The sequence below is a fragment of the Natator depressus genome, chromosome 1, assembly GCF_965152275.1.
Source record: "Natator depressus isolate rNatDep1 chromosome 1, rNatDep2.hap1, whole genome shotgun sequence".
Lineage (NCBI taxonomy): Eukaryota > Metazoa > Chordata > Testudines > Cheloniidae > Natator > Natator depressus.
In genome coordinates, this window is record NC_134234.1 from 80,542,119 (window position 1) to 80,565,037 (window position 22,919).

Below are 22,919 nucleotides of genomic sequence, written 5' to 3' on the forward strand. Positions count from 1 at the left end.
ATTCCAGAGAGGGTGCGTGCCTGAGTAGCTGGGAAGTTCCCTAGCTGGAGCCTTCCCATGCAGGGCTGATCACAGTGTCTGCATGTAACTGCAGCTGGGTGTATCCCTGCCTGTATGGGTGCTGGTGAAAATGCAGGCTGGAACCTGGAGAGAGTTTGTCACAGCAATAGAGTGTAAAGGGAGCCCAACCCGGTGGGGTGGGGGGGTGGGGGCTCAGTGGTAACCCAGTTCCAGATGGCACCCCAGAAGGAACTCGTCACATCTTGATGCATCATGTGGCCAATGCTAAATACAGGGTTCTTTTTCACAGCCTAAGTTTTAATTTCTAAATACATGAAGGTTAGTTAGCATTCAATTCTATTACCCTAAATTCACAGGAAAACTGCAAATTATAAAACTAGGTATATTTATCTGAATGGAGGAGGTGCTGACATAATTGCTATCAAAATTGTTCTCAGCTTAATAACAAATATGTTGATTTTATTAAATCAGCTTCCCTAACCAAACACAGACAAAGAAATAAAAAGGAAGACAGAAAAGGAGAAAACAGGGAAGAAAAACGATCACCGTGAGTTGTATGTAGTGAGTTGTATTTTACATCATGATGAAGCAGGGAGCACGTCTTTTGGTTAAGCAGAGGCTGTGGTGTAGGGTTAAGTCAGGCTGAAATCTGGTTTAAAGGCAAAATGCATGGGCTTTAAATCTCTCTCTTTAAGTCTCTCTGTCCAGAGGTAGGCTGTATGGGTTGGTTCATTGTCATGACAGATCATGCATAATCTTAAACATGGATACTCTAACAGTATCAGGTAATTAATGATAAGCTGTAACCCCATCTGTCCCCAAAAGGCACACCTGGAGGATTGTGTTCTTTACTTTTCATGCATCTGTGATACAGGCTCTGTGGGTCAAATTATGCCCTCATTTACAGGTGTACATGAAGGAAAATGCAGCTGCACAAGTGGCCCTGAGAGCGTAATTTGGCTTGTACAGTCTTTATTATTGGTGATGATGATGATGCATGAGAAGGAAACAACCCTCTATGAATTTTAGAATTTTGGTTTTCAGTTGTAGCATTTAGGGGGCGGGTGGGAGGCTAAAGAAATTATTTTAAAATTTGATATGGAATTGATGAGACAAACTAGAACCCCCGATAATCCATTATTGCAATAACTTTTCACAGTGGAACTGTACTTTAAGAATATCAGCAGACCTTGGTCTTACCTTCTATGTTCTGTCTTTAATGCAACACATCCCTTTGTGTAATTAAGACTGGATTACTGCTGTGCCTTCTATCTTGGGTTGCCTAAGAAGCAGCTTCAGCCTGCAGCTATTATGGAAGAGAGCAACATGCTTATTATCAGGGATGGGCAGATGGGACTCAGTCCCCCTGCTGCTTTGTTCTCTGCAGTGGGTGTCTATTGGCATGTGTTTTGATTTAAAGATTTGTACAATTCTACATGAAGACCTAAGTAGTTTAACTCGACCAATGTTTTGACACCCTTTGGGCTAGCTTACTCTTTCAGGATTGGGAGTAGCAGGTGGCACGCACATGTTACAATATTATAAGTTTGAATCAGACAGATTGATCAATAAATTAAAAGGGAGGAAATATGAAATGACAAGGACTTCATTGTGGTATGTAAACTAGCTGGTAACGTTTTTTCTTTTGCCCAACCTTGTTGGCAAATATTGAGTCGATGACCAAAGCTGTTGATCCCTGTTGAGACATTAGTCACGTGAACACTGAAAAAATGTGCCAGGGTAGAAAATGTGTTAACTGCACTGTTAAAGAACATGACGGTAAATATGATTTTGTCATGAGTGTAGACAAGGACATGCGTAGACAAGCACTGAAGCCACCATAACCCCTGCTCTAGCACATGCATTTATTTTTGTTAATAAAAATGTGCCCATCCAGAGCTCTGAGTGCATGCACAATATTATTAAAAATACATGCAAATTTAAAAGAATGGTCACAAAAGAGAAGAACCTCTTTCTTACTCAATGCACCCCTTTAAGGAATGCCTGGGAAAATAAATAGGCTGGCTCTGTAATATTCCTTAATGGTCAACAAATTCAAGCTCCGTCCAAGAAAGGGGAAAGGGTAGGACAATGAATTCCAAACTTGAGGACCCTTCCTGGAAAAGAACCTGCCACAACGCTCCTTCTGTTTAAACTTGGGGGCTTTTACCTCCATTGCCTCTCGCTGTGGTGTCACATGAGGAGGCATCTCCGAGGCTCTATCTGCAATGGTGACAGCATTAGTCCAGTCCAAGGGGGACAATTGGTGTCAGGGCCATACTAGTACCTCTCCTTGTAGCTGAACTAGTGGTAAAAATGGTTGGAAAATTTAGAAAAAGTCTAGTGCAGAAAAGAGCTAAGGTAGTCAGGTATTCAATAACCTATTCTCACTAATTGACTAAATTGCTTTGGTTGTCTGGTTCAAGGAGCAAAGTTCATTTTCTATTTCAGTATCTCTATCCACACACACACACACCTTCCTGTGTGTGCACCGCTGATGTTAACACTGACATTTAGTGTTCGCCATTGACTCACATACACTTCTGGTTGTCTTGTGATAAATCCTACTGGGTTAACACATGCATACTTCTGAATGTTAGTGCTTACTGCTTTTGTTAGTGGTTAAATACCTAATGGCAATTGGTGCGTTCCTTTGTCCTTGAATATATTTCCATTTCTGCTTCTCATAGAAGTGCATGCATAACTGAACAATTTTAATGTTACTTTTTGAGTTAGTGTAGGACAAAGAATAATAGCAAGTATTATAAACAAAGAGGTGCTTGCTTTGGTTCTCATACTAAAAATGGCTAGTTAACACTTTTAGCAAATTTATGAAAATGTGTTGATAATTTCTTAGTAATTTAGTAAATTACTTTGACATTCTGGCCTTAGTAATATTAACACCTGCTTTTCCAGATAGGATTGTGTTTTCACTGATATTGATTTTATGATTTGGACCCTAAATGCTGCAGGGATTTTATTAAAGCAATTCAGTCTTTGAAGAATTGGTTTAAACTCCCTACCTCTCCAACCTCAAGCTTTAAGATGATGAAATTTGTTAACTGTCAGACCAGTTCAAAAGTATCTAAAAGTTAGGAGCAAAGTTCATGACAGTATAAAGTGGATGAGAAAGAAAGACCGTCATATGTGAGATTTCAGAAAAAATAAAACAATATACAATTTGCCTTTTAGAATTAGATAGCAACCGCTGGATAGATTACTTGAAGATAAATGAGAAAATCAACAATAAAATCTATTGCAGTATAATGAGAGATCAGCAATTTGCCTGGGGCTTGCATCTATGCATAGGCAGATATGTAGGAGCTTATTCTTCTTCACCTAACTGGAATAATGATTGTACCTGTTAGTAGCTAAGAAAACTGGAATGTATTATTCACTGTGAGTAAAGATGGCAGAATTGGGGCCTCAGTAATTTTTTATTCTATTAATATTTTGAAATGTCCTTTATGTAATGGGTAGAGAGTACAGGAAAAAAAAACCCTTTTCATTTGCTTGTTTTAAAGGGGATCTTGGTACTGTCCCCTACATTGGGCATTGTATTAATCCTACAGTGAGAAAACTTACAGTATCTGGAAGTCAAAAACGTTCAGAACCTGTCATATCTTCCCTTCCACCCAATTACAGTTACTGTTATTGTGATGCAAATAACAATTGTGCCTAGGAGCCCAAAACAAGATCTGAGGCCAATTGTGCTAGGCGCTGTACAAGCATAAATTAAGACAGTCTGGCTCCAAAGAATCTAAATAGACAAGACAAAATGGTGCTGGACTGAATGAGTCCAATGTCTACTTGGATTTTGGACAGGGAAATTAGGGTTAATCTTCTCTTCAGGTCAAATCCCAGGTAGGGAGTTGGCACTGTGAATATGCAGATTAAAATAAAAATATCATAGTAGTGTATCTGGTGTAAACTGGATTACATAAAGCATGGTTTTGGACATATTTGGCTCTATAATTAACTCCTTAAGAGACCTTGGGCATATAACATCACTACTCTTGCTTTCTCATTCTATAAAATGGGGACAGTAGTCCTAATTTACCTAAGAGGGATGTTATGCTGATTAGTTAGTTTAATGTTTGTTCAGTGATTTGAATGGGTCAAGTGCCATTTAAGTGCAAAGTGTTATTCATTTAACTACTGCTTAATTGGCTATGCACCAGTACTGTTATCTTCACTGTTAAGAGTGAATAACTTGGAGTTAGTTTACTGTTGCATCTGTGTGCTCTTTAAATTTCTGTTATTAGACTCACTATATGATCCTTACCTTCCATCTTGGAAGGGCAACATGCAAACAGACACACTACATTTTCTGAGCGCCAGCATTCAAGTAAAAACAACAAGGAGTCCGGTGGCACCTTAAAGACTAACAGATTTTTTTGAGCATAAGCTTTCCTGGGTAACCCCCCACTTCTTCAGATGTAAACTCCCATGTGGAACAGACATAAGCTTTCAGTCTCACTGCCAGTCGGAAGTGAGTAAAGCAACAATAGTGTTGTTTAAACACTGAACAAATTCAGCTCTATAAAAATTATTAATCATTCCATTATTAAACCAAGACTCAAACTGTAGTACAAGATAATCGAAATGTTTTGAGCAAAGAAAGGAAATCTATCTCGCGGCGAGGGGAGTTAAAATCAGTGACTCTGAAATGTATAAACAGTTGTTTGATTATCTAGTATTTCACTCAGTTTCGATTAAATTTCTTTCCAGCTTCATCTATGGCTCCTGTATTTTCTCGACCACATATTTGCACATTCCTTATTACCAACTCAAAGACCGCAACGCACTACAGGCGCACAAATACATATATTCTCCCACTCACCCACACACATATACATGGCTATAGTGTGACAAATGAACATCTGGTTAACGCATTTATTTCAGAATAAAGGCTTCTATGTGTGATTTTTTCATCCCTACCAAGCTAAATCTGCATAATTATAACCCCCCACGCTACCAGACTCTAATTATATAGTTTATAAAAAAGGAAATGCCAGCATAGGAGCCACCCTATGTAACAGTACTGGTGCATAGCCAATTAGTTCAGAATCAGACTCGGGCAGTAGCTATCACAGCTGGGTAGACAGGCTATTTTTTGAAAGACTCGGGTTTTAATACTTCCCCATGGCCGCGGGGATTAACTGTATTTGAAACTACCAGGTAGTTTGGCCCGAGTGAAGGCTGCAGGCTCAGCGTGTTAAAATAAATAATCATTTAAAAAAAGTGGTGTCCTTCTTCACCAGGCCCATTGAAGGTGGAAGTTTCAGAGGCGAGATACGAGGGAACGGGGGCGTGGCGGGTCAGAAGCTGGGTCACGGACAAATCTCCCCTTCTCCTCACGATATTGTTTTGTGCCCAGGAGTCAGCAGCTGATGTCAGTGTCTGGTGTGTGACTAGGGACGGGGGTGGGGATATAGGAGCCCCCCCCCACAAGGCACCCACCTAGGCTTTAATGGGGCTGCAGCCAGCGCCTTGAGGGCGAGGATGCTGCCGGGCGTGGCTCCCGCTCCCCTGCGCGGCAAGGGGGGGCGCGCCTCTCACTAGCCCCGCTCCCCCTCAGGCGCTCGCTTTGTATCATCCCCCGCCCGCCCCCGGCTCATGGCTGTGGAGCCGGGCCGCTCTTTGTTCCCATTGTGCGGGTGCCTCTCCCGTGCCAGAGTGGGAGGGGAGCCCCCGGGCTGTGTTGTCGCGGCTGACAGGAGGCGCAGGAGCAGCAGAGGCGGCTACCGCCGAGCAGGCTGAGCGCGAGCTGCAAGGGGGAGACGCCAAAGCCGCCGCCGCCAGGAGCGGGACCAGGGCAGGAGGCGAGCGGCCGAGGGAGCCCGGCTGGCCGCGGCCTTACGGCGAGCAGGTGCCGGCGGGGCGGGGCGGATGGAGGCTGCCTGGCTGCAGCCGCCGGCGATGGCGGAGGTGCAGGCGGCTGGGCCAGGGGCGGGCTCGGTGGTGAGCGCCGAGCTGGAGGTGAAGAAGCTGCAGGAGCTGGTGAGGAAGCTGGAGAAGCAGAACGAGCAGCTGCGGAGCCGCGCGGCGGCGGCGGCCGCCGTCCCCCCGGCCCCGGCCCCGGCCAGCCCACACCTGCTGTTGCTGCCGCCGCCAGCCCCGGCCTTCGGCTCCCCCGCAGCGGCCGGGCTGGCCCCGAGCGGCAGCCCCGGGGCCCTATGCATGCCCAGCCCGGCGCCCACTCTCCTGTGCACCGCTAGCCTGGGCCCGCCGGAGCCCTTCGTCTATTTCAAGCCCGCCCTGGCTGGTTTGGCCCCGGCAGCAGGAGGCGGGCACGAGGCCGGGAGCATTCCCGCGGCCGGGGCAGCCACGGTGCTGGACGAGGTGGAGGTGCTGGACCTGGAGGACGGTGACTGCAGCCAGGACGAAGACACATGGTACGTAACCCCCGTATTGTCTGAGCGCCCCAGTCCCGGAGCTGACCGCCCCTGTGCCCCAGGGCAAATCCCCCTCGCCGGGAGCACCAGGGGCCTTGGGAGGGACGGGACGGCAACGGGATCCTCGCCCCCCGTTAGGCATGGAGAACCCGGCTGTAGTAATGCAGCCTGGCTCATCCCCCCCCCCCCAGTCTTCCCTAATTCTTACACAGCTGGTCCTTTCAAGTCACTGATTAGCATTAACCCTAAAATCCACTTGATCTTGTTTTGCTGAATCTTAAATCTGCTTTTTTTAAACGTGTCATCTGGTTTGTGTGATTAACTCTCTCAATGAAAAAGGGCCGTTTCTGAGACCTCTGTTGTCTCCTGCTTCTTAAATCCAGAGTTTATCCCGTAATCGCCCCTTTATGCTCCATGTCCTCTGCATGCCTAATTTCAAGCCTTTCTATATCCCTTGGGAAGAGCAGGACTACAGGCTGTCTTTGCTACTGTATGTACTCAGTAATGATCCAAAAAACAGGGAGCAATATTTTGCACTGAATTTTATTGTTCTTACTAAGCACATTTATCTTCTGTGCTCATCTCTCAGGCTTGACTGAGCTTCTAAGATTTGGTGACTTCACTAGCCATTCATTCAGGACATTACATTAACACTGTCATAAATGTGGCAATTATGAAGTGGTAGATGTCAGGAAGGAAGATTTAAGGTGAAAAATCTGGTTTAGGTTAAAACGTAATTGGGTAAAGAATAATGAAAAGATGTTACTGAAGAGCAACATGACTGATAAGTATATTGGCTTTTAGTCTTGATACTGAGGCTTTTGTTGCTTCCTTTAGAATAGATTTACTACAGTCATTTTTAGGAAGGACTAACAAAGAGATTACAGCCTTCTTTAAAAAATAAGGAATGCTTTCAGTTCTCCTTGTACTGGCTATACTCTCCTTAAAATGCTACCCTCTCTCAAGTTGAAATTCAGCCCTCAGCAATATAGGAGCGCTTTGGACTTTTGGGCATTGTTGCTCAGTTATATTGTTTAAATACGTACATGGTTCCAGAGTAATGTATGAACATGTCAATAAACTGGAAGAAGCAGAAAATAAAATTGAACTAGGGGAATATTTGTGGCTGTTTCTTTATGCCCAGGAAAGGAAAATGATAGACAAAGATATGCTGTGTTGTTGCAGCTGTGTTGGTCCCGGTATATTAGAGAGACAGTGTGGGTGAGATAATATCAAAGAAGAGCCCAGTGTAAGCTCCAAAGATGCGCGCGCTCTCTCTCTCTCTCTCTCTCTCACCAGCATAAGTTGGCCTGGAAAAAGATACTACTTCACCCACTTTGTCAGACCAAACATACTCAGAATTGTCTAGCGTCTTGTAACTTGTATATCTCAACAGCTTCTATAAGAATCCTCAAGTGAGCTAATAAATACTACGGAAAATGACCCGGGAGGCCTATCTGTACTACAGAACTAACCACATTTAAATGTGGTTGTGGCTCAACTGTATTAAAATATGTCAGTGAGAAAAAGAATGTTATAATTATGCTAAAGAGCCATATTTTAGCCTGGGTGTCTATCCAGGTGATGATGTTTCCTTAACATGTTCTAATATAGTTTTAAAATCCATGCTGATAAGAGCATATCATGATATAATGCAGCTGAGCCAGAACCATGTTTAAACATGGTTATTGTGGTAGTATAGGTAGGGTCTTAAGACTCATCAAAATTGATTCTCTCTCTAAAGATTTTTTAGATAACTGGCCTAAGTTTTGAAACTCTTCTCTTGGAAATCACTAACAATTGTAGATAGTTAGTTTATTAGTGATTATCATACTTGACTTATCAGTACCAGGTGATTCTGCAGATGATTAGATTGTGCTGGACAGTTTTGGGAACATGACTGGGATGAATCAGTTTTATAATTTCAAACTTCCTTCATTGCTCATGACAGATAATGTGGTAAGGTGTTGTTTCTCTGGTCTCATTTAGTTGATTGGGGTGACCACTTTGCTTGGTCAGTTGCATTTAATAATGTTTTGTACATGCTTACATTTTAGGGCTGTATTGGATCAGTATTATTGCAAGTCTTGCAGTACAAATGTCAGTCGTGAGTATTTATCAGGTTTGGTTTGCTCTTTGGAAAGAATCTTGCTATTTGGGGGCAAATTCCACCTACGTATGGTATCACTGGGGACTGAACGTATGTATTGAGGTGCGGAATTTGGCCCTTGGTGTTCATCTGAAGGACAGTTACTTTCTTAAAATTAATAAAACTAAGATGCGTTACATATTTCCTTCAGGGATGAATCTCTAATGAACTGCATTGCTGGTCAGTGGTAGTTTGTCTGCTAGCTGCTGTGGGGTTATTGTTAATCTTATGATGCTTTTGATGATTTGTTAAATCTTTTTTTAAATAATGTGTCAAATCTAGAAAGCCAAAGGCCAATGCAGTCCTAATTGTTGACATTTTAATATTGGGGCCCTAACTGCTTTTGTAATATTGTTCTAAAAAATTGCAGTTCAAAAAATAAAAAAAAACCCATGTTACAAAAAAAAGTAAAAACTTTCCCTTGGTTGTCATCTTTCTGCATAAACATCAAATTATTTAGAACTCGTCAGTCACATATTTTACTTTCAAAATACTGCTGAAAGTTAACAGTGGATCTGAGACGTTATTTTCAGTACATATGCGGCTCATCATGTTTTTTAATTCTGAGCATTAATTGTGTAGCCAACCACTCTATTAAGTGAGAGGAGGTCAGCCCTATTGTCAGACAAATTCAGTCCTGGAACTCTGCTGGGATTGCAAACAAGGGTACCAGTTGTGATGAGGACACTTGTCCATTCGGAGCTGGATCGCAAGTACCAATATATCTCCCAAACAATAGACTGTTAAGCAGGCATTACATAGCAATAGCTCGCTATTGAGCAGAGCAGGTTTTGCACAATAACTTAAATGTGAAGAGCTCTGTCTCTAATTAGTAATCATCTGAGACTTAGTCCCTTTGTCTTTACTTTAGCCTTTTTGTATCTGCTAGTCGCATTCCGCTTCCTGGCCAGTGTGACTTTTTGCCCAGCTTCTGATATCCTACTTAAGAGTTTGTTTAACCGGACTGTGCTTTAGAAACAAACAGGGTATGATGTTCAGTGAGGAAGCTGAGAGCTAATGATAGTTCATCCAGGAAGATGTGTGCTTTCCCAGGTGAACCTATGTCTACATGCATGTCAAAATCCGTGAGGACTCCAATAACAATGGACACCGGCTTAGAGAATTTAGCTGTGAAAGCCATCAAGCCCCCTACCATGAGGTGGTTTAAACACCCGTGGAAAAGTAAACTCTACCCCAGGGGCACAGGAGATGACCAGATACTCAAATATTCTTGTCTCTGTGGTCAGCTGCTTATTGTATTCCAAGCCTAGACAAAATAGAATAGCTTCTCCTACACTTCTTTTTCTGCACGTTGGTTCATTTGGCTAGAACCAGGAGTGTAAAAATCATCATCATCCAGCAAACTTTTTAAATTTCCAAAATCTGTACATAATGTACAGTATAATATATAAAGTCTTTGTATCATGTGGGAGAGAGACTGCCTGTGAAAACTGTAATATTATATCAATTCTGACATGATTGGGTAAATCACAGAAGGTAAGAATGTAAAAGATGTTACTATGAGGTTCTTAAATACAAAGTTAAGCACTGCAATGATTTAATCTACAGTGAGTATTAAATATTAACAGAAAATATTATAAAATCTGTCTCTGGGGTATGTGTACTGTCTATGAAAACTGTAGTATTACATTACTTTAGTGTTAGAAACAAATTCTTAATACGCAGTCAATCAAGTATCCAAAAATATAAAGCTTATGTACTGTGTACATGCTAATATTTCTGCATATTTTAATTGAGGTTGTATGTCTCGCCTACTAAGACCCTCACACGGCAAGAGAAATCACTGAGTCCTCTGCAGTGGTGTAGACATATTCTGGATCATCCAACTCCTGAGATAGAAGCTGCAAAACGTTCCCTATGCTTTAGACTGGAACAAGGTAATCCTATGATCTTTTTACTTGTTATATTTCTTTGAATTTCATAACTAATCAGTTAGCATCTGTGCTTGGCATTCAAGTTTGAAGTTCTATATGCTGATCGGTTTCAGCAGCTTTCTGTGTTTAGCAAATGGTAGATTCATAGTTTTGTAATATAAGTATGTACAACTCCCTCTGTTATATGAGTGGCAGCTATATTTTTAGGTTTTGCTTAGTGTGCATTTTTAAGCAATCTCTGTTTCCTTCTCCTCTTCTTTTTCCTCCACTCTCCCAAACCCTAATTTTTAACTATCTTATTAATTTTCAGATGTCCCCATTTCCTCTAAATAAGGGCCCATAGACTTTACTGGGAGAAATCTTGGGCCCTAACTTAGAGTATCAATCCTCCAATGAGATGTGCACAAAGCACCTCTGTAATTGCACAGAGCCTCATACATTGCAGTGGGACTCTACACAGGGGATGGGTTCTAACTGCACACATCTCATTGTAGGTTCAGGGCTTTATTATTTATAGGAAATACAACAAGAAATCTAACTTGATCACGGATAATACTGTGTAGGACTTTCTGTTGCTCGAATATTGGGGGGCTGAGTTCATTGCTGGCATAAAGTTGTTCAATTCCAATTAACTTTGTATGGAGTTATGTCTAACAGTGACAGGTTTCAGAGTAACAGCCGTGTTAGTCTGAATCCGCAAAAAGAAAAGGAGTACTTGTGGCACCTTAGAGACTAACCAATTTATTTGAGCATGAGCTTTCATGAGCATCCGATGAAGTGAGTTGTAGCTCACGAAAGCTTATGCTCAAATAAATTGGTTAGTCTCTAAGGTGCCACAAGTACTCCTTTTCTTTTTATGTCTAACAGCGGTGAGTCTAGCTCCCTGGGTATATTGCAGTTCTAAATAGAAATCAGCTACATTATTATTTAATTATTTTATTCATTTGTTGTATCACCCCCAGGCCCCAGTTAAGATTCCAGTGTGTTAGATGCTGTACAGTTGTGTGGTTCCTGCCCCAAAGAGTCGATAATCCAGTTTCAAGCAAGACTTGACATGAGAGTTCAGAAAACAATTGGGGGGAAGCAGGGAGGAGAGGAGAAATAAGACCAGTTTAATGTTAATATAGCCATATAGTTGTGTAAACAAGCTATGGCCACGCACTTATAAAGCACTTAAGCACATGCTTAAGATTAAGCATGTACTTGTGTGCTTTGCTGAACTGGAGTCTGAGAGTCTGATCCTGTACCACTGAAGTCCCATTGAGTTTTATTTATTCACTTCAGTGGGAACAGGCTAGAGACTCATATTTACAACTTGGCATTTTCCAGTTTGTTTGAAAATATATACTTCTTAAAATTAAATATTGGCTATTCCTGACTATCTTTCAACCTAGCCATACTTAGTTGCTGATTGAATGTGTGTGTGCGCACACGTGTGTGTACCAAAGCAGTAATAAGTCTTGGGGAAGTATTTGAAATAGGAGAGGGTAGTGTTCTAATGGATTAGTTCAGGAAGTTTGTACCCTGTCCAACAGTTTACTTAACAATTCTATTGATGATGTATGAGCTGGAAAGGAATCCAATTTAGACTGCAGTTTTGGGAAAAAAGCATAACAGCAAATTTTAGTAATAGTTTTATTTTTTTAAAAAAATTCAAAATACAGATGCAATACAAACTGTCTTCTGCTGCCATTCTCAATTTTAAATAATAATGTGCAACAGAGGCGGCGCTCAAAGGCAAGACTGCAAATTTATAAGAATGTCATTCACTAAATGGGTAATTTATTTATTTTTTTCCTCCAAGGTATTGTTTACATTTACTAGGAAAGCAATTTGCTTTCACATTTTCCTGTATATTTAAAATTTAAGTAAATTGCTATCTCTCTGGTTTTAGTTTGTACATTTTTCAACATCTGAGAGATCATAGAAAATTTTAATGTATAATGTAATAATTTAGTCAAGGCTACCTGTGACAGTAATTTTTACTACATAATCTAATTATCGTTATTGCTCCATGAAGTTCCATTATTTTAAAAATAATTTGAAGATTTATATTCTCTTCAAAGGCCACGTGTAAATCTCATCTTGGGAGCTATGTGTTAAAGGAGAGAATTGTCTCAAATGTTTTTATTGCAACAGTTTTTATAATAGAATTGTTTTGTTGTTACTAATTAACTACCTTTGCTCAGATATGAATTTTTTTAATTGGGCCATTCCCCTATAAGTAATAGTTAATCAACAAATGTCAGGTATTAAATATTAACATTCATTTCTAATTGTAATAAGGTTGGATTAGGTTTTATAGGAGTCTTCCCCCTGTTTTGGAGCAGGATGGGACAATTGGAACAATTTAGTAAATCTATTTTATAAAGTAAAACTAACTTTCTGTAATGTGTCCTTTCTCATTTTATTTTGTATCCCCGTCTATTGATGATCCCTTTTATTTATATATTACAATTTGATTCTTCCTTAAAAAGTGACTATAAAAATGGCATTATGGATTTCCATAATAGTTGTATTTCAAGTGATGACATATACAGTTTACTCAGTTTAAAGGTAAAAAGTCTTTCCCCCTCAGCTACCAGCCCTTCAAATTCACCGGGTACCAGAAAATCTAGTTGTGCTCTTTCTAGCTTGTGCGTCACCACCAGTAACCCTGATTCAGCTGATGAATATTATTGTGTACTCCATGTGCAGTAACAATGTACAAATCTGTACTCTGAGATAAAGTTTGCTGTTGGAGTTTACTTAGTAATTTTGTTGTTGATCCATGAGCTAGAAAGGAATCCAGTGTAGCCACTCCTAGCTATCTTAGCATTATAGTGGTAACAGGAATGCAAAGCAGCAAAAACTTATTTTTGCCTTGGCTCAGTTGTTCCTTCTGCTCTTCATACAGGCCCCAGTACAGCAAGTTACTTAAGGAAATGCCCAATTTTAAGTGCATGAGTAGTTTCACTGAAGCAAAAACTACCCAGACTGGTGTACCTTGGTGAATACAATGCACAAGATCCAACTGCAGCTCCTGGCTTCGCATCTCACTCAGGCTTGGTAGCAGTGTCTCTTCTATTCTGGGTGCAATGGTTGCAGCTCCTCCTTATAACTTTATATTGAGGGGAAATAATGCTCATGACATTTTATAGGCACTTGGGCTTGAATGCACAAAAGGAGTTAGGACTGGTGATGCTGAGTGTCCTAATGTCTAACTTTCAGGCACCTAGAATATCACTGTGATTCACAAAGCCTGAGTTAGGTGTCTAGGCTCCCATACAATGAATGGGGAGATTGTGATTCACAAACGCCAGCATGCTAGGAAGGGAGCTGCCTACACTAGCCAATGGGAGATGCCAATGAGAGGGATGCATGCTAAACCCTCCTGCCCACAACAGGTGCCTAAGTTTGGGCTGCAGAAAGATGCTTCTCTTCCGAGGATTCTCGGCTGCAAACGCTCTCTTGGCGGTAAGCACCTATGCTGTTAGCAAGAAGCTAGGGGAGAGGAAAGGAGAGGAGGAAGACTCGTAAGAAGCCATTTGGGTGAGAGAGAGAGAGAGAGAGACTGACTCTATAATCTGGGGGTTAGAGTGCTCACTTGGGAGGTGGAAGACCAGATCCATTTTCCCTTTGACAGTAACTCTCTAATTATTTATCCAGAATGCATCAGCTTCAACAGGGGAGATTGAGGGAGCAGCATATCAGAATGGCCCATAGCCCAGTGGTTAGAGCACTCTCTGGAGAGGTGGCAGATCCCTGTTTAAATCCCTTCTTCCCCTGGGGGAACTTGAACCCATATTCCACGTGAATAACTTATAGCACAGTGGTTAGGGTAAGAGGAAAGTCCTCTTCCCCACTTCAGCTATTTTGTGTGAACTCACCTTTGGGGCCTACTCTGTTTGATGCCCTCTGAGCATGCCTACTGGATTGGGCCCTAAATGTGATTTAGATGGAAGAATGTCTGTATTCCCCTGGTTTGTGAATCGCTCTGGGGCTTCTGAGGGGTAGGTGGTTGGACGCCTACAGTGAGATAGCAGTTGGCATGCCCAGAGGCAAAAGTTAGGCCACCAGGGAACTTTTACTGCAAAGATTTAGGCTCTGAGTGAGTTTAGACAGCTCCAGGGATCAGTGGGAGTTTTGTGCATCACAGTTGTCCCAAAACTGATTCTTAGGTGCCTAAAACAGAGGCTTAGGCACCTAACTCCTTTTGTGCTTCCAAGCCTTGCTACCTTTTCACATTTCATAAATTTGATTTATCAGTCAGAAAATTGTACCACGTGGGTGGAGTGGGTCGAACAATACCTTTCCAGGTGAGATTTGCCACTGCGATGCTGTAGCCAAAGTACAACTAAAAAACAAATGCCCCAATTCTGTAGTGTGTAAGAGTGAGGGAAATGTACGGTTCGGAAGACACTAAGGCCAGTAGTGCAGTCATGACATAGGATGTATTCTAGAGTATTTGCTGATGTTTCATATCTTCCCTGATTGCAGTTTGAGGGCTTAAAAAAAAAAATCAATCTTTTGGAGGCCTAAACTTAAGAATTGGCAGTAGATCAAAGAATTTTCAAGCTATGCAGATAAGACTGCTGAGCCTCACTCATGTCATCAAATGTTTATGCTCTATTTGTCTGAGATATGCTTAGCAATGGAAGACTTCCAACCGAAGACTGTTAGAATTTGGGGCCAGATTTCTAGTGGAAGTTTACATGTGGAGCAGAATTATAAGAATCCTGTATTTTCCCCTTCACCTTGCTTTTTCTGTTTTGTATGTGTGTTTGTTTCCTAATTGGGAGAATCCTGAAGTGTTCTTTCTAACCTAGATAGTGGCATACAACACAGAAAGAGCAATAACATGAAACAAATTAGGATTGAACAATTCTAGTGAATTGCATGGTGCTGGTGAAGCAGAGTTTGACTGTCCATTTGCTGCAGTGGGTGGAAAGGATAGATAAGCAAGGAAGAGACATTCAGAGAAACTAGGAAGAGGTAGGGTGAGTGTCATGTTTTCGCAAGAAAACTATTCCTCTTTGATCCTTTGCTTGTCTGAGGGTTTCCTTTTGTCTGGTCTGCAGCAATTTATCTACTTCTAAATTTGTACCCGCATTTTTAACACTGCTCTCCACCTTTTTCATTCTGTTGTTGTATCAATAAAATAAAAACCAGCAGGATCTTATTAAAGGGAAAAGGTAAAATGCCACATTTATTGTGAATACAGAAAGAATCATAGTAAGCAGTTAGTTATAGCTATAACATTCCATTCAATCTCATTTATTCACACATTCATTCATACAAAAACACACACACACACACACAGGTTCTGCAAGGTTGTTATCATAGTTACCAGCCTTAGAGTTGCTCATGCCAAGCCACTGGCCAGGTGGCCTGGACATGAGGAGGGAGCAGGGCCTTGTCAGATGCTCATCTGATGCTCCTGAAAGTTGGTTTGCAGAATCAGACCCCAAAGTTCTCACTTTCTAGAGTCCATTTTTACAGGAATTTCTTCCTATGCCAGTCTATAGGAAGTGCTTCATCATGCTGTTGCTGAATCAATCTGCAGATGGCACATTCCTGACAGCTCCGTGCTGCCAGATGTTATCCTTGAGGCTGTTGGGTGGATTCCAGTCTGCCCTCTGGGGGGGTGGTCCTCTGGTTATTTCCTCTTGGTGCCTTTTTTAGCCGATGGACACTGGATTCTTAGGCTGGCACCTCCCTGATCATTCAGTTATTATCCACACCAAGCATCCATCCATATACATCCTCTATCTCTATTTTAATCGCAATTGTTAACAAAGCGAGATGAATACAACAAAAGGGCAGGGAGTCTCTGGGTGCTGTTTCTGTTGTTACAGAGTATTGCTTTGAGTCTCTCTGTGTGAGTAGTTGTTGTTACAAAGAATTGCTTTGAGAACAGACTCTGTCTTAGAATGTACTAACACAATTAGCAGCTTGCAAGTTTCACACACAGAGGGAGAGAAACAGTACCAAAAACCAAGAGACCTCTTAATTAGTAATACCCTGGAATTTAAACTATGGGGAATCAAACTCATTTGTGATTTTAATACAGAACTTCTTTAATACAATCCAACACTGTCAAGTCAGCAGGACCATGTATTAGCCTTAATAGTGTGATGGAGTCTGTTTTACATTCTGTTAGTAATGATGGGAGGTTTGGAAAACTGCTGTTTAGTACCAAATCCTCTGAGGAGAGAGATCTGATGGGCAAGTTTCCCATTCCCTATGTTGATTTACACCAGCTGAGGATTTGGCATGTAGCTATACTGCAGTAGCATGCCATTGAAGAGCCAAGTAGATAAATTGAGGAACTAAGAGCCATAGCAAGGAGTCCCTCTACAGGAGTTCAGTTAGTTTTCGTGCAGGGCTTGAAACTCAGCCTTCCAGACAGCAGAGCCCACAGGATCTGTGTCATGCCCCAGCTTTTAACAGTCCTTTGGTATAGTGATATGTTTGTGGAAGATTATATTTTGGAGATGCTCCCTCATTGAGCAGGGGGTTGGACTTGATGACCTCCTGAGGTCCCTTCCAACCCTGATATTCTATGATAAGGGACAGTATTATTAATATAGGAGTTCAGAGATGTGCCCTGGAAGCTGGGGTTGAGACCACAGTGTAGCTGTGCACAGCAATTCACCACAGAAATGCTCTTAGTTTGGTTTTTATTAAGTGTTGTTCCTTTCTCCTTCACTGGGTTATTGATTAACCCCAAGATCTTTACACTTGGAGGAACCCCTTCAGTGTGCCAGACCTCCAAGGGGGTCTCACTCTTCCTTAAGGGTAGGCCAGACAGCCTCAGTGCCTCTGAGACTCAGCCTCTAGACTCCAGAACACCTGTTTCTCAACGTGAGTCCAGCTGACAGTGTCTCTGACCAGGAGTCTTTTATACTTCAGGGACCAGTGCACTTCTGCAGTTATTTGTAGTGACATCAGGAGGCTTTTCAAAATACAGTAAGTTTTATTAGTGAACTGGAACATAGCATCAGGAAGTCCTTAGGTTAGCATAGAGAAATAAAGGTTTGGGCCACCTGGCATTGGACACTGTTGGAAGACAGGACACTGGGCGAGATGGACCTTTGGTCTGACCCAGTATGGCTGTTCTTATGTTCTTAAAGGTTAATCCATAGTCCATTGTGGCCAAGCCAGCATTCCACCCAGCCAAGCTGCTGTGGAATCTATTTTTGGCCATCTGTCAGTCCCATGTGAGAGCTCGTCTTTCCAAAAGTTAGCTGTATTCCAGACACTTGACAGCTTTCAGTCCATTGTCCAACTCCTGTAGGTCTGTACAGAGTTCACATGTTCCACTTGCTGAAGTTTCCTTGTTGTTAGAACCCCAAAGATTGAACAATTAACACCTCATTGTCCTTGCCATTTGGATCCTCCATTGATATGGGTCAGTTTCAGCCAGTCCTTTAATGACCCATTCATTCCATCCCAGAGAGTTGTGGCACAACATCTCCTGTCTCCTTCTGTGCTCCAAGTGCAGCTTTTTAACCCACCGCACCCAAGGGAAACAGGCACACATAAGAATAATAAAATTATAGAAAATTCCCACTTTGTCAAAATATAAAATACTGTTTAAAGTACACAGTTCATCCTAGATTTGTTCTCTTTTTGACAAATGTTGTTTCAGCTGTTTAAAAGTAATAGGGTCCAATCTTGGTTCTACTGAAGTCTGTTGTGGAAGTTTTGCCATTGCCCACAGTCTTCTTTTATAGTCTCTGGTTTTTTGTTTTACTTTTTTTAAATGATAGAAACAGTACTTAGTGTATTATAATGAATAATGTGCCTCCAAACTAAAAAAAATACTGCCTGTATGTGATCTTTTGAAGAGAAGGTATGACACTGAAACAACTATTCAGGAGCTTGTTTCCAATGGCTTATGATCTTGCCAGAACCTCTCAATTAAAATTATAGACTTTACATGCATAAATATAGTTAAACACTATGTTGTGTATCAGTTGAGATTGGCCTGAGCATAACATACCTAGCACAAGACTTCAAAAGCAAAGAAATGAAAAAGCTAAGCCGTCTAAGAATATGTAACGTCGTCTACTCCATCCAGCGACAAATATACACCTGACCAGACAATGTACCATGACTAGCACAACCATAATGTACCACAACCATAATTTAGTTGGAATGCCAACCTTTCATCAAATTCATCAAACTTCCTCACACCACAGAAACAGATTCTGCCCCTCCTCTCACCATTATCCCTTCTTTACAGTTTTGGGAAACCACACTCAGGTAATCACACTGCACTTCATATAATTTTGACTCTAAAAAACAAGGCAATATTTGTGAGCTATTAAACCAGTGGTTCCCAAACTAGGGATGCTGCTTGTTCAGGGAAAGCCCCTGGTGGGCCAGGCTGGTTTGTTTACCTGCCGCATCCGCAGGTTCGGCCGATCGTGGCTCCCACTGGCCACGGTTTGCTGCTCCAGGACAATGGGGGCTGCGGGAAGGGTGGCCAGCACATCTCTTGGCCCGCGCCGCTTTCTGCAGCCCCCGTTGGTAGAGAATGGCGAACCGCAGCCAGTGGGAATCGCTGTCGGCTGAACCTGTGGACGTGGCAGGTAAACAAACCAGTCCGGCCTGCCAGGGGCTTTCCCTGAACAAGCGGCACCCCTAGTTTGGGAACTGCTGTATTAAACAGTTTAATGATATAGTTGCTCTTTGACAGCAGAATAGAGCAGAAAATATTGGAAGGGAGCGAGAGTTGTTTTATATGCTTGAACTGAAGCAATGGTGTTTTGAATTGCAAACCATTTTGATATAGATTTAACTGATGTTTTGAGACATCAGGGGTGTAAAATTTTATGGAACTCAGGAATTGATTGAGATTTAATGCCATTTTATCATACATATTTTTCATATGAGATGGGGATTGGAATCCTGCGTAAAAAGTTTTCAGATTATGAAGAGTAGTGTGCTGAAGCATGCAGTTGTCAAGATGGTTGTTTCCATCATAAAGAATACAGAGAATATAATTTGTAAAGCTCTAGAAGCAACTGAAGAAGCTGCAAGACTGATGCAGTTACTTTATTTCTATGGATCTGATACTGAGAGATACCGAGTGCCCTGAACTCAGAACCGGTGCTCAGAGTCTTGCAGAGGCACTCCACATCTTCCAGAACTGGGCCTGTAGTAGTCTCCTGTGTAAATGCAAGGTCTTGTTCTCCAGGCACACATTATATTTTCAAACATCTAAGTTCTCTGTTTAGACTTCATTAATTTGGGAGACCCATTTACTGCATGTGCATAATTGGAGTTTTCACAAAATGCTATATTACTGGATTTTTAAAAGCAACTGTTGAAGCTGTTTTGCTTATTTTATTTATATGAAAAAACTCTATCCTTTGATTTCTACTTAGATGTGTGTTTTTTCCAGTATTTAAAATAGAAATTCTCCAGCAGTAAAACATTTCTACTTTGCAAACATGCTGCAAGATCGAAACATTCTATTGCAAAACCTTACAGCAGTGAATGTGTATAAAATGAGAGATACTGACCTTAAATCTTTCTTCTAGGGCTGTGAAATGATTTAAAAAATTGCAATTAATCACGAGATTTAAAAAGAGTCAATCACATGGTAAAATAACAAATTGAAATTGACTATAAATATTTTGGATGTGTTTCTCCCTTTTCAAATATATTGATTTCAGTTACAACACAGAATACAAAGTGTACATTGCTTACTTCATATTATTACAAATATTTGTACTGTAAAAATTAGTATTTTTCAGTTCCTCATACAGGTAGTGTAGTGCAATCTCTTTTAGGAAAGTGCAGCTTACAAATGTACAGTTTTTTCCCATAACTGCACTCAGACAAAACAATTTAAAGCTTTAGAGCCTACAAGTTGAAGCATGAAGGGGCATACAATTTTTTTTTTTTTTTTTTTTTTTTAAAAAGCATATCCGGCATGTAGATACCTTGCAACACCAGGTACAGCAATGCGATGCGGGCGCCTGTTCTCATTTTCAAGAGATCTTGTAACTAAGAAGCAGGCAACTTGTTTCTTAGCAAGTAGGACTTCATGGACATGTATGAGGTGAATTGGAAAAATACTGTTTCTTTCGTTTATCTTTCTTACTGTGCAAATATTTGTAATCAAAAGTAATATAAAGTGAGTACAGGACACTTTGTATTCTGTGTTGTAATTGAAATCAATATATTTGAAAATGTAGAAACACACCTATTAATAAATTTAAATTGGTATTTTGTTTAACAGTGAGATTAAAACTGCAATCAATCATGAGTTTAATCTAGTTAATTTGTTTTGCATTAATCACATGCATTAACTGCAATTAATTGACAGCCCTACTTTATTCGCAGATACCTTTTCTTCTGATCTTACAATCGTTCTTGCATATCACACCTACTTTTTCATGAAAATTATAAATACAATACACAAACAAATTATTTCTTGTTTTGGAGATTGATAGGTAGGTAATTTGTATGAAAATGTTTTCTTAACCCTACATTTTTCCAACTGAATTTGTGTTTAAAAAAGGTGTTGGATTTGCAGACTAAAGTCTTATATTTACTGGGTGTTACACAAGCAGCATTATAAATTACCTCACACCATGCCCATCCAGTCCTTGAGTGAAGGTGTTTATATAGTGTCCACTGCCAACTGAGCTGAGACTACCTCTTACCATGAGTAGGTCATAGGACAGCCAGAAATTGAAAAGATCTTTGGTATTATCATTGGGTTATGCAGTCACTGTTTTGTTCACCTCATTTAGTTTGAGGACTGTTGCACGCTTTCTTTGAAATAAGAATGTACTCATGCTGTGTATTTTCAAAATGTATAATACGGCAGACAATGGAAAGCAATGGTAATAGGATCAAGCCTATCAATCATCCTGTCTAGGAGTATAGGTAAGATATTATTATACAGTGTAGCACAAACTATGACTTTTGTTTCCAAAATCTACAAATAGCTTTTATGGGGAGAGAGAGAGAGAGAGAGAATACAAATAAAATGGATTTGTATTGGGAGACAGATGCATTTGGTGGCTCATCCCTTTGCAAGAGAAACCATTCAGCTGGTATGGTTCCTTCCAAAACTGAGCTTCATACACTGGGAGCTCATGTTCAGTTAGTTGTCCACTGTGACCGCGAATTCTTTTCAGAGTCATTGCTTTCCAGGATATGGTTCACCATCTTGTGAGACTTGCATTTGTTGCTAGATGTGAGACATTGAATTTGGCCATATTAAATCAATGTTTGCTTGCATCCAGTTTTCCAAGTGATCGAGATCCGGAACATCTGTCATTTTCCTGCTGCTAGAGGGCATGGAAACATTAGTTTCCATAAGGAATTTGGGTTAACCGTGGCATCTGTACTGACGTTGTTAAATGGAGCCCTGAAAGCAATGGGATTCTCTCTTTCACAGTTATAGCAACTTCTTTAAATATTGTTTTGTGTGAAAGTTTCCTGTGCCTGATATTCCAAATGAAACTACTTTAATACAATGTTAAGTTTATTTATTTGTCTGGTCAGTAACTTCTCATCCTGAATATTTTTTGATGGGAGTATACTGAGGCTGGCTTGCATAGCAAGCAAAATAAGTAGGATGAATGAGTGCAGCTGAGTAAGATGTAGGAAATTATTAAAGTCAAGCTTCTTGTTTTTCCATGCATCTCTCAAATGTAATTTTCTTATTTACTTTAAAATGAAAAGCAGTTATAAACATTTCAATTTATAAAACACATTTTACAATGCAAGTATTTACTTTAAACTTTCTCTTCGTTGATGACTTTGTCTGTTGAAAATGTGGCTCTAACATCATTGAATGCCTGAATTAAAAACTTGACACTTGAGATGACTGAGGGGGAGGAGTTAATGTAAATACACCTGTGATACAAAAATTGCTTTTTAGAAGAGAAACCCACATGATTCCTGCTATGAAAAGACAGTTGGAGGCAATTTTAAGGATTAAATTGATATTTAAAATAAACATCCATAAGAAATAGGGTTGCCAACTTTCAGAAAACCGAACGTGTTTGCTTTGCTCCTGCCCTTCCTCAAGGCCCTGCTCCCACTCATTCCATCCCCCCTTCCTCCGTCGCTCCCTGTCCCCCATCCTCACTCGCTTATTTTCACCGGGCTGGGGCAGGAAGTTGGGGGTTGAGGATGAGTGGTTTGGAGTGCAGGAGGGGGCTCTGGGCTGAGGGGTTTGGAGTGTGGGAGGGGGCTCCGGGCTGGGGCAGGAGGTTGCAGTGTGGGAGGGGGCTCCAGACTCTGGGCTGGGGGTGTGGGCTCCAGAGAAGGGCCACAAATGAGGGGTTTGGGGTGCAGGAGGGGACTCAGGGCTGGGGGGGTCAGGGTGCAGGCTCCAGGAGCGAGTTTGGGTGTGGGAGGGGGCTCAGGGCTGGGGCAAGGGCACAGGAGAGAGTGCAGGCTCCCGGAGGGAGTAGGGTGCAGGAGGGGGTCAGGGCTGGG

The 22,919-nt window shown here is 41.2% G+C and overlaps 1 protein-coding gene and 1 long non-coding RNA gene across 4 annotated transcripts in view; one reads left to right on the forward strand and one right to left on the reverse strand.

Moving 5' to 3' along the window:
• Positions 1-1,218: 1,218 nt before the first annotated feature.
• The window catches only part of LOC141992992 (uncharacterized), a 68,618-nt gene continuing 46,917 nt past the window's right edge, over positions 1,219-22,919 (reverse strand). The window contains exon 5 of the long non-coding RNA XR_012640720.1: positions 1,219-1,327. This is a non-coding gene — a long non-coding RNA (uncharacterized LOC141992992). The remainder of the gene's footprint in view (positions 1,328-22,919) is intronic.
• The window catches only part of SLAIN1 (SLAIN motif family member 1), a 67,975-nt gene continuing 50,536 nt past the window's right edge, over positions 5,481-22,919 (forward strand). For all 3 annotated transcript variants that reach the window (XR_012640695.1, XM_074962289.1, XM_074962280.1), the window contains exons 1-2: positions 5,481-6,419; positions 10,327-10,466. Coding sequence is in view for 2 of the 3 variants with exons in the window: in XM_074962289.1 (XP_074818390.1) it covers positions 5,914-6,419; positions 10,327-10,466 (646 nt within the window). In the remaining variant the exon portion in view is untranslated. The remainder of the gene's footprint in view (positions 6,420-10,326; positions 10,467-22,919) is intronic.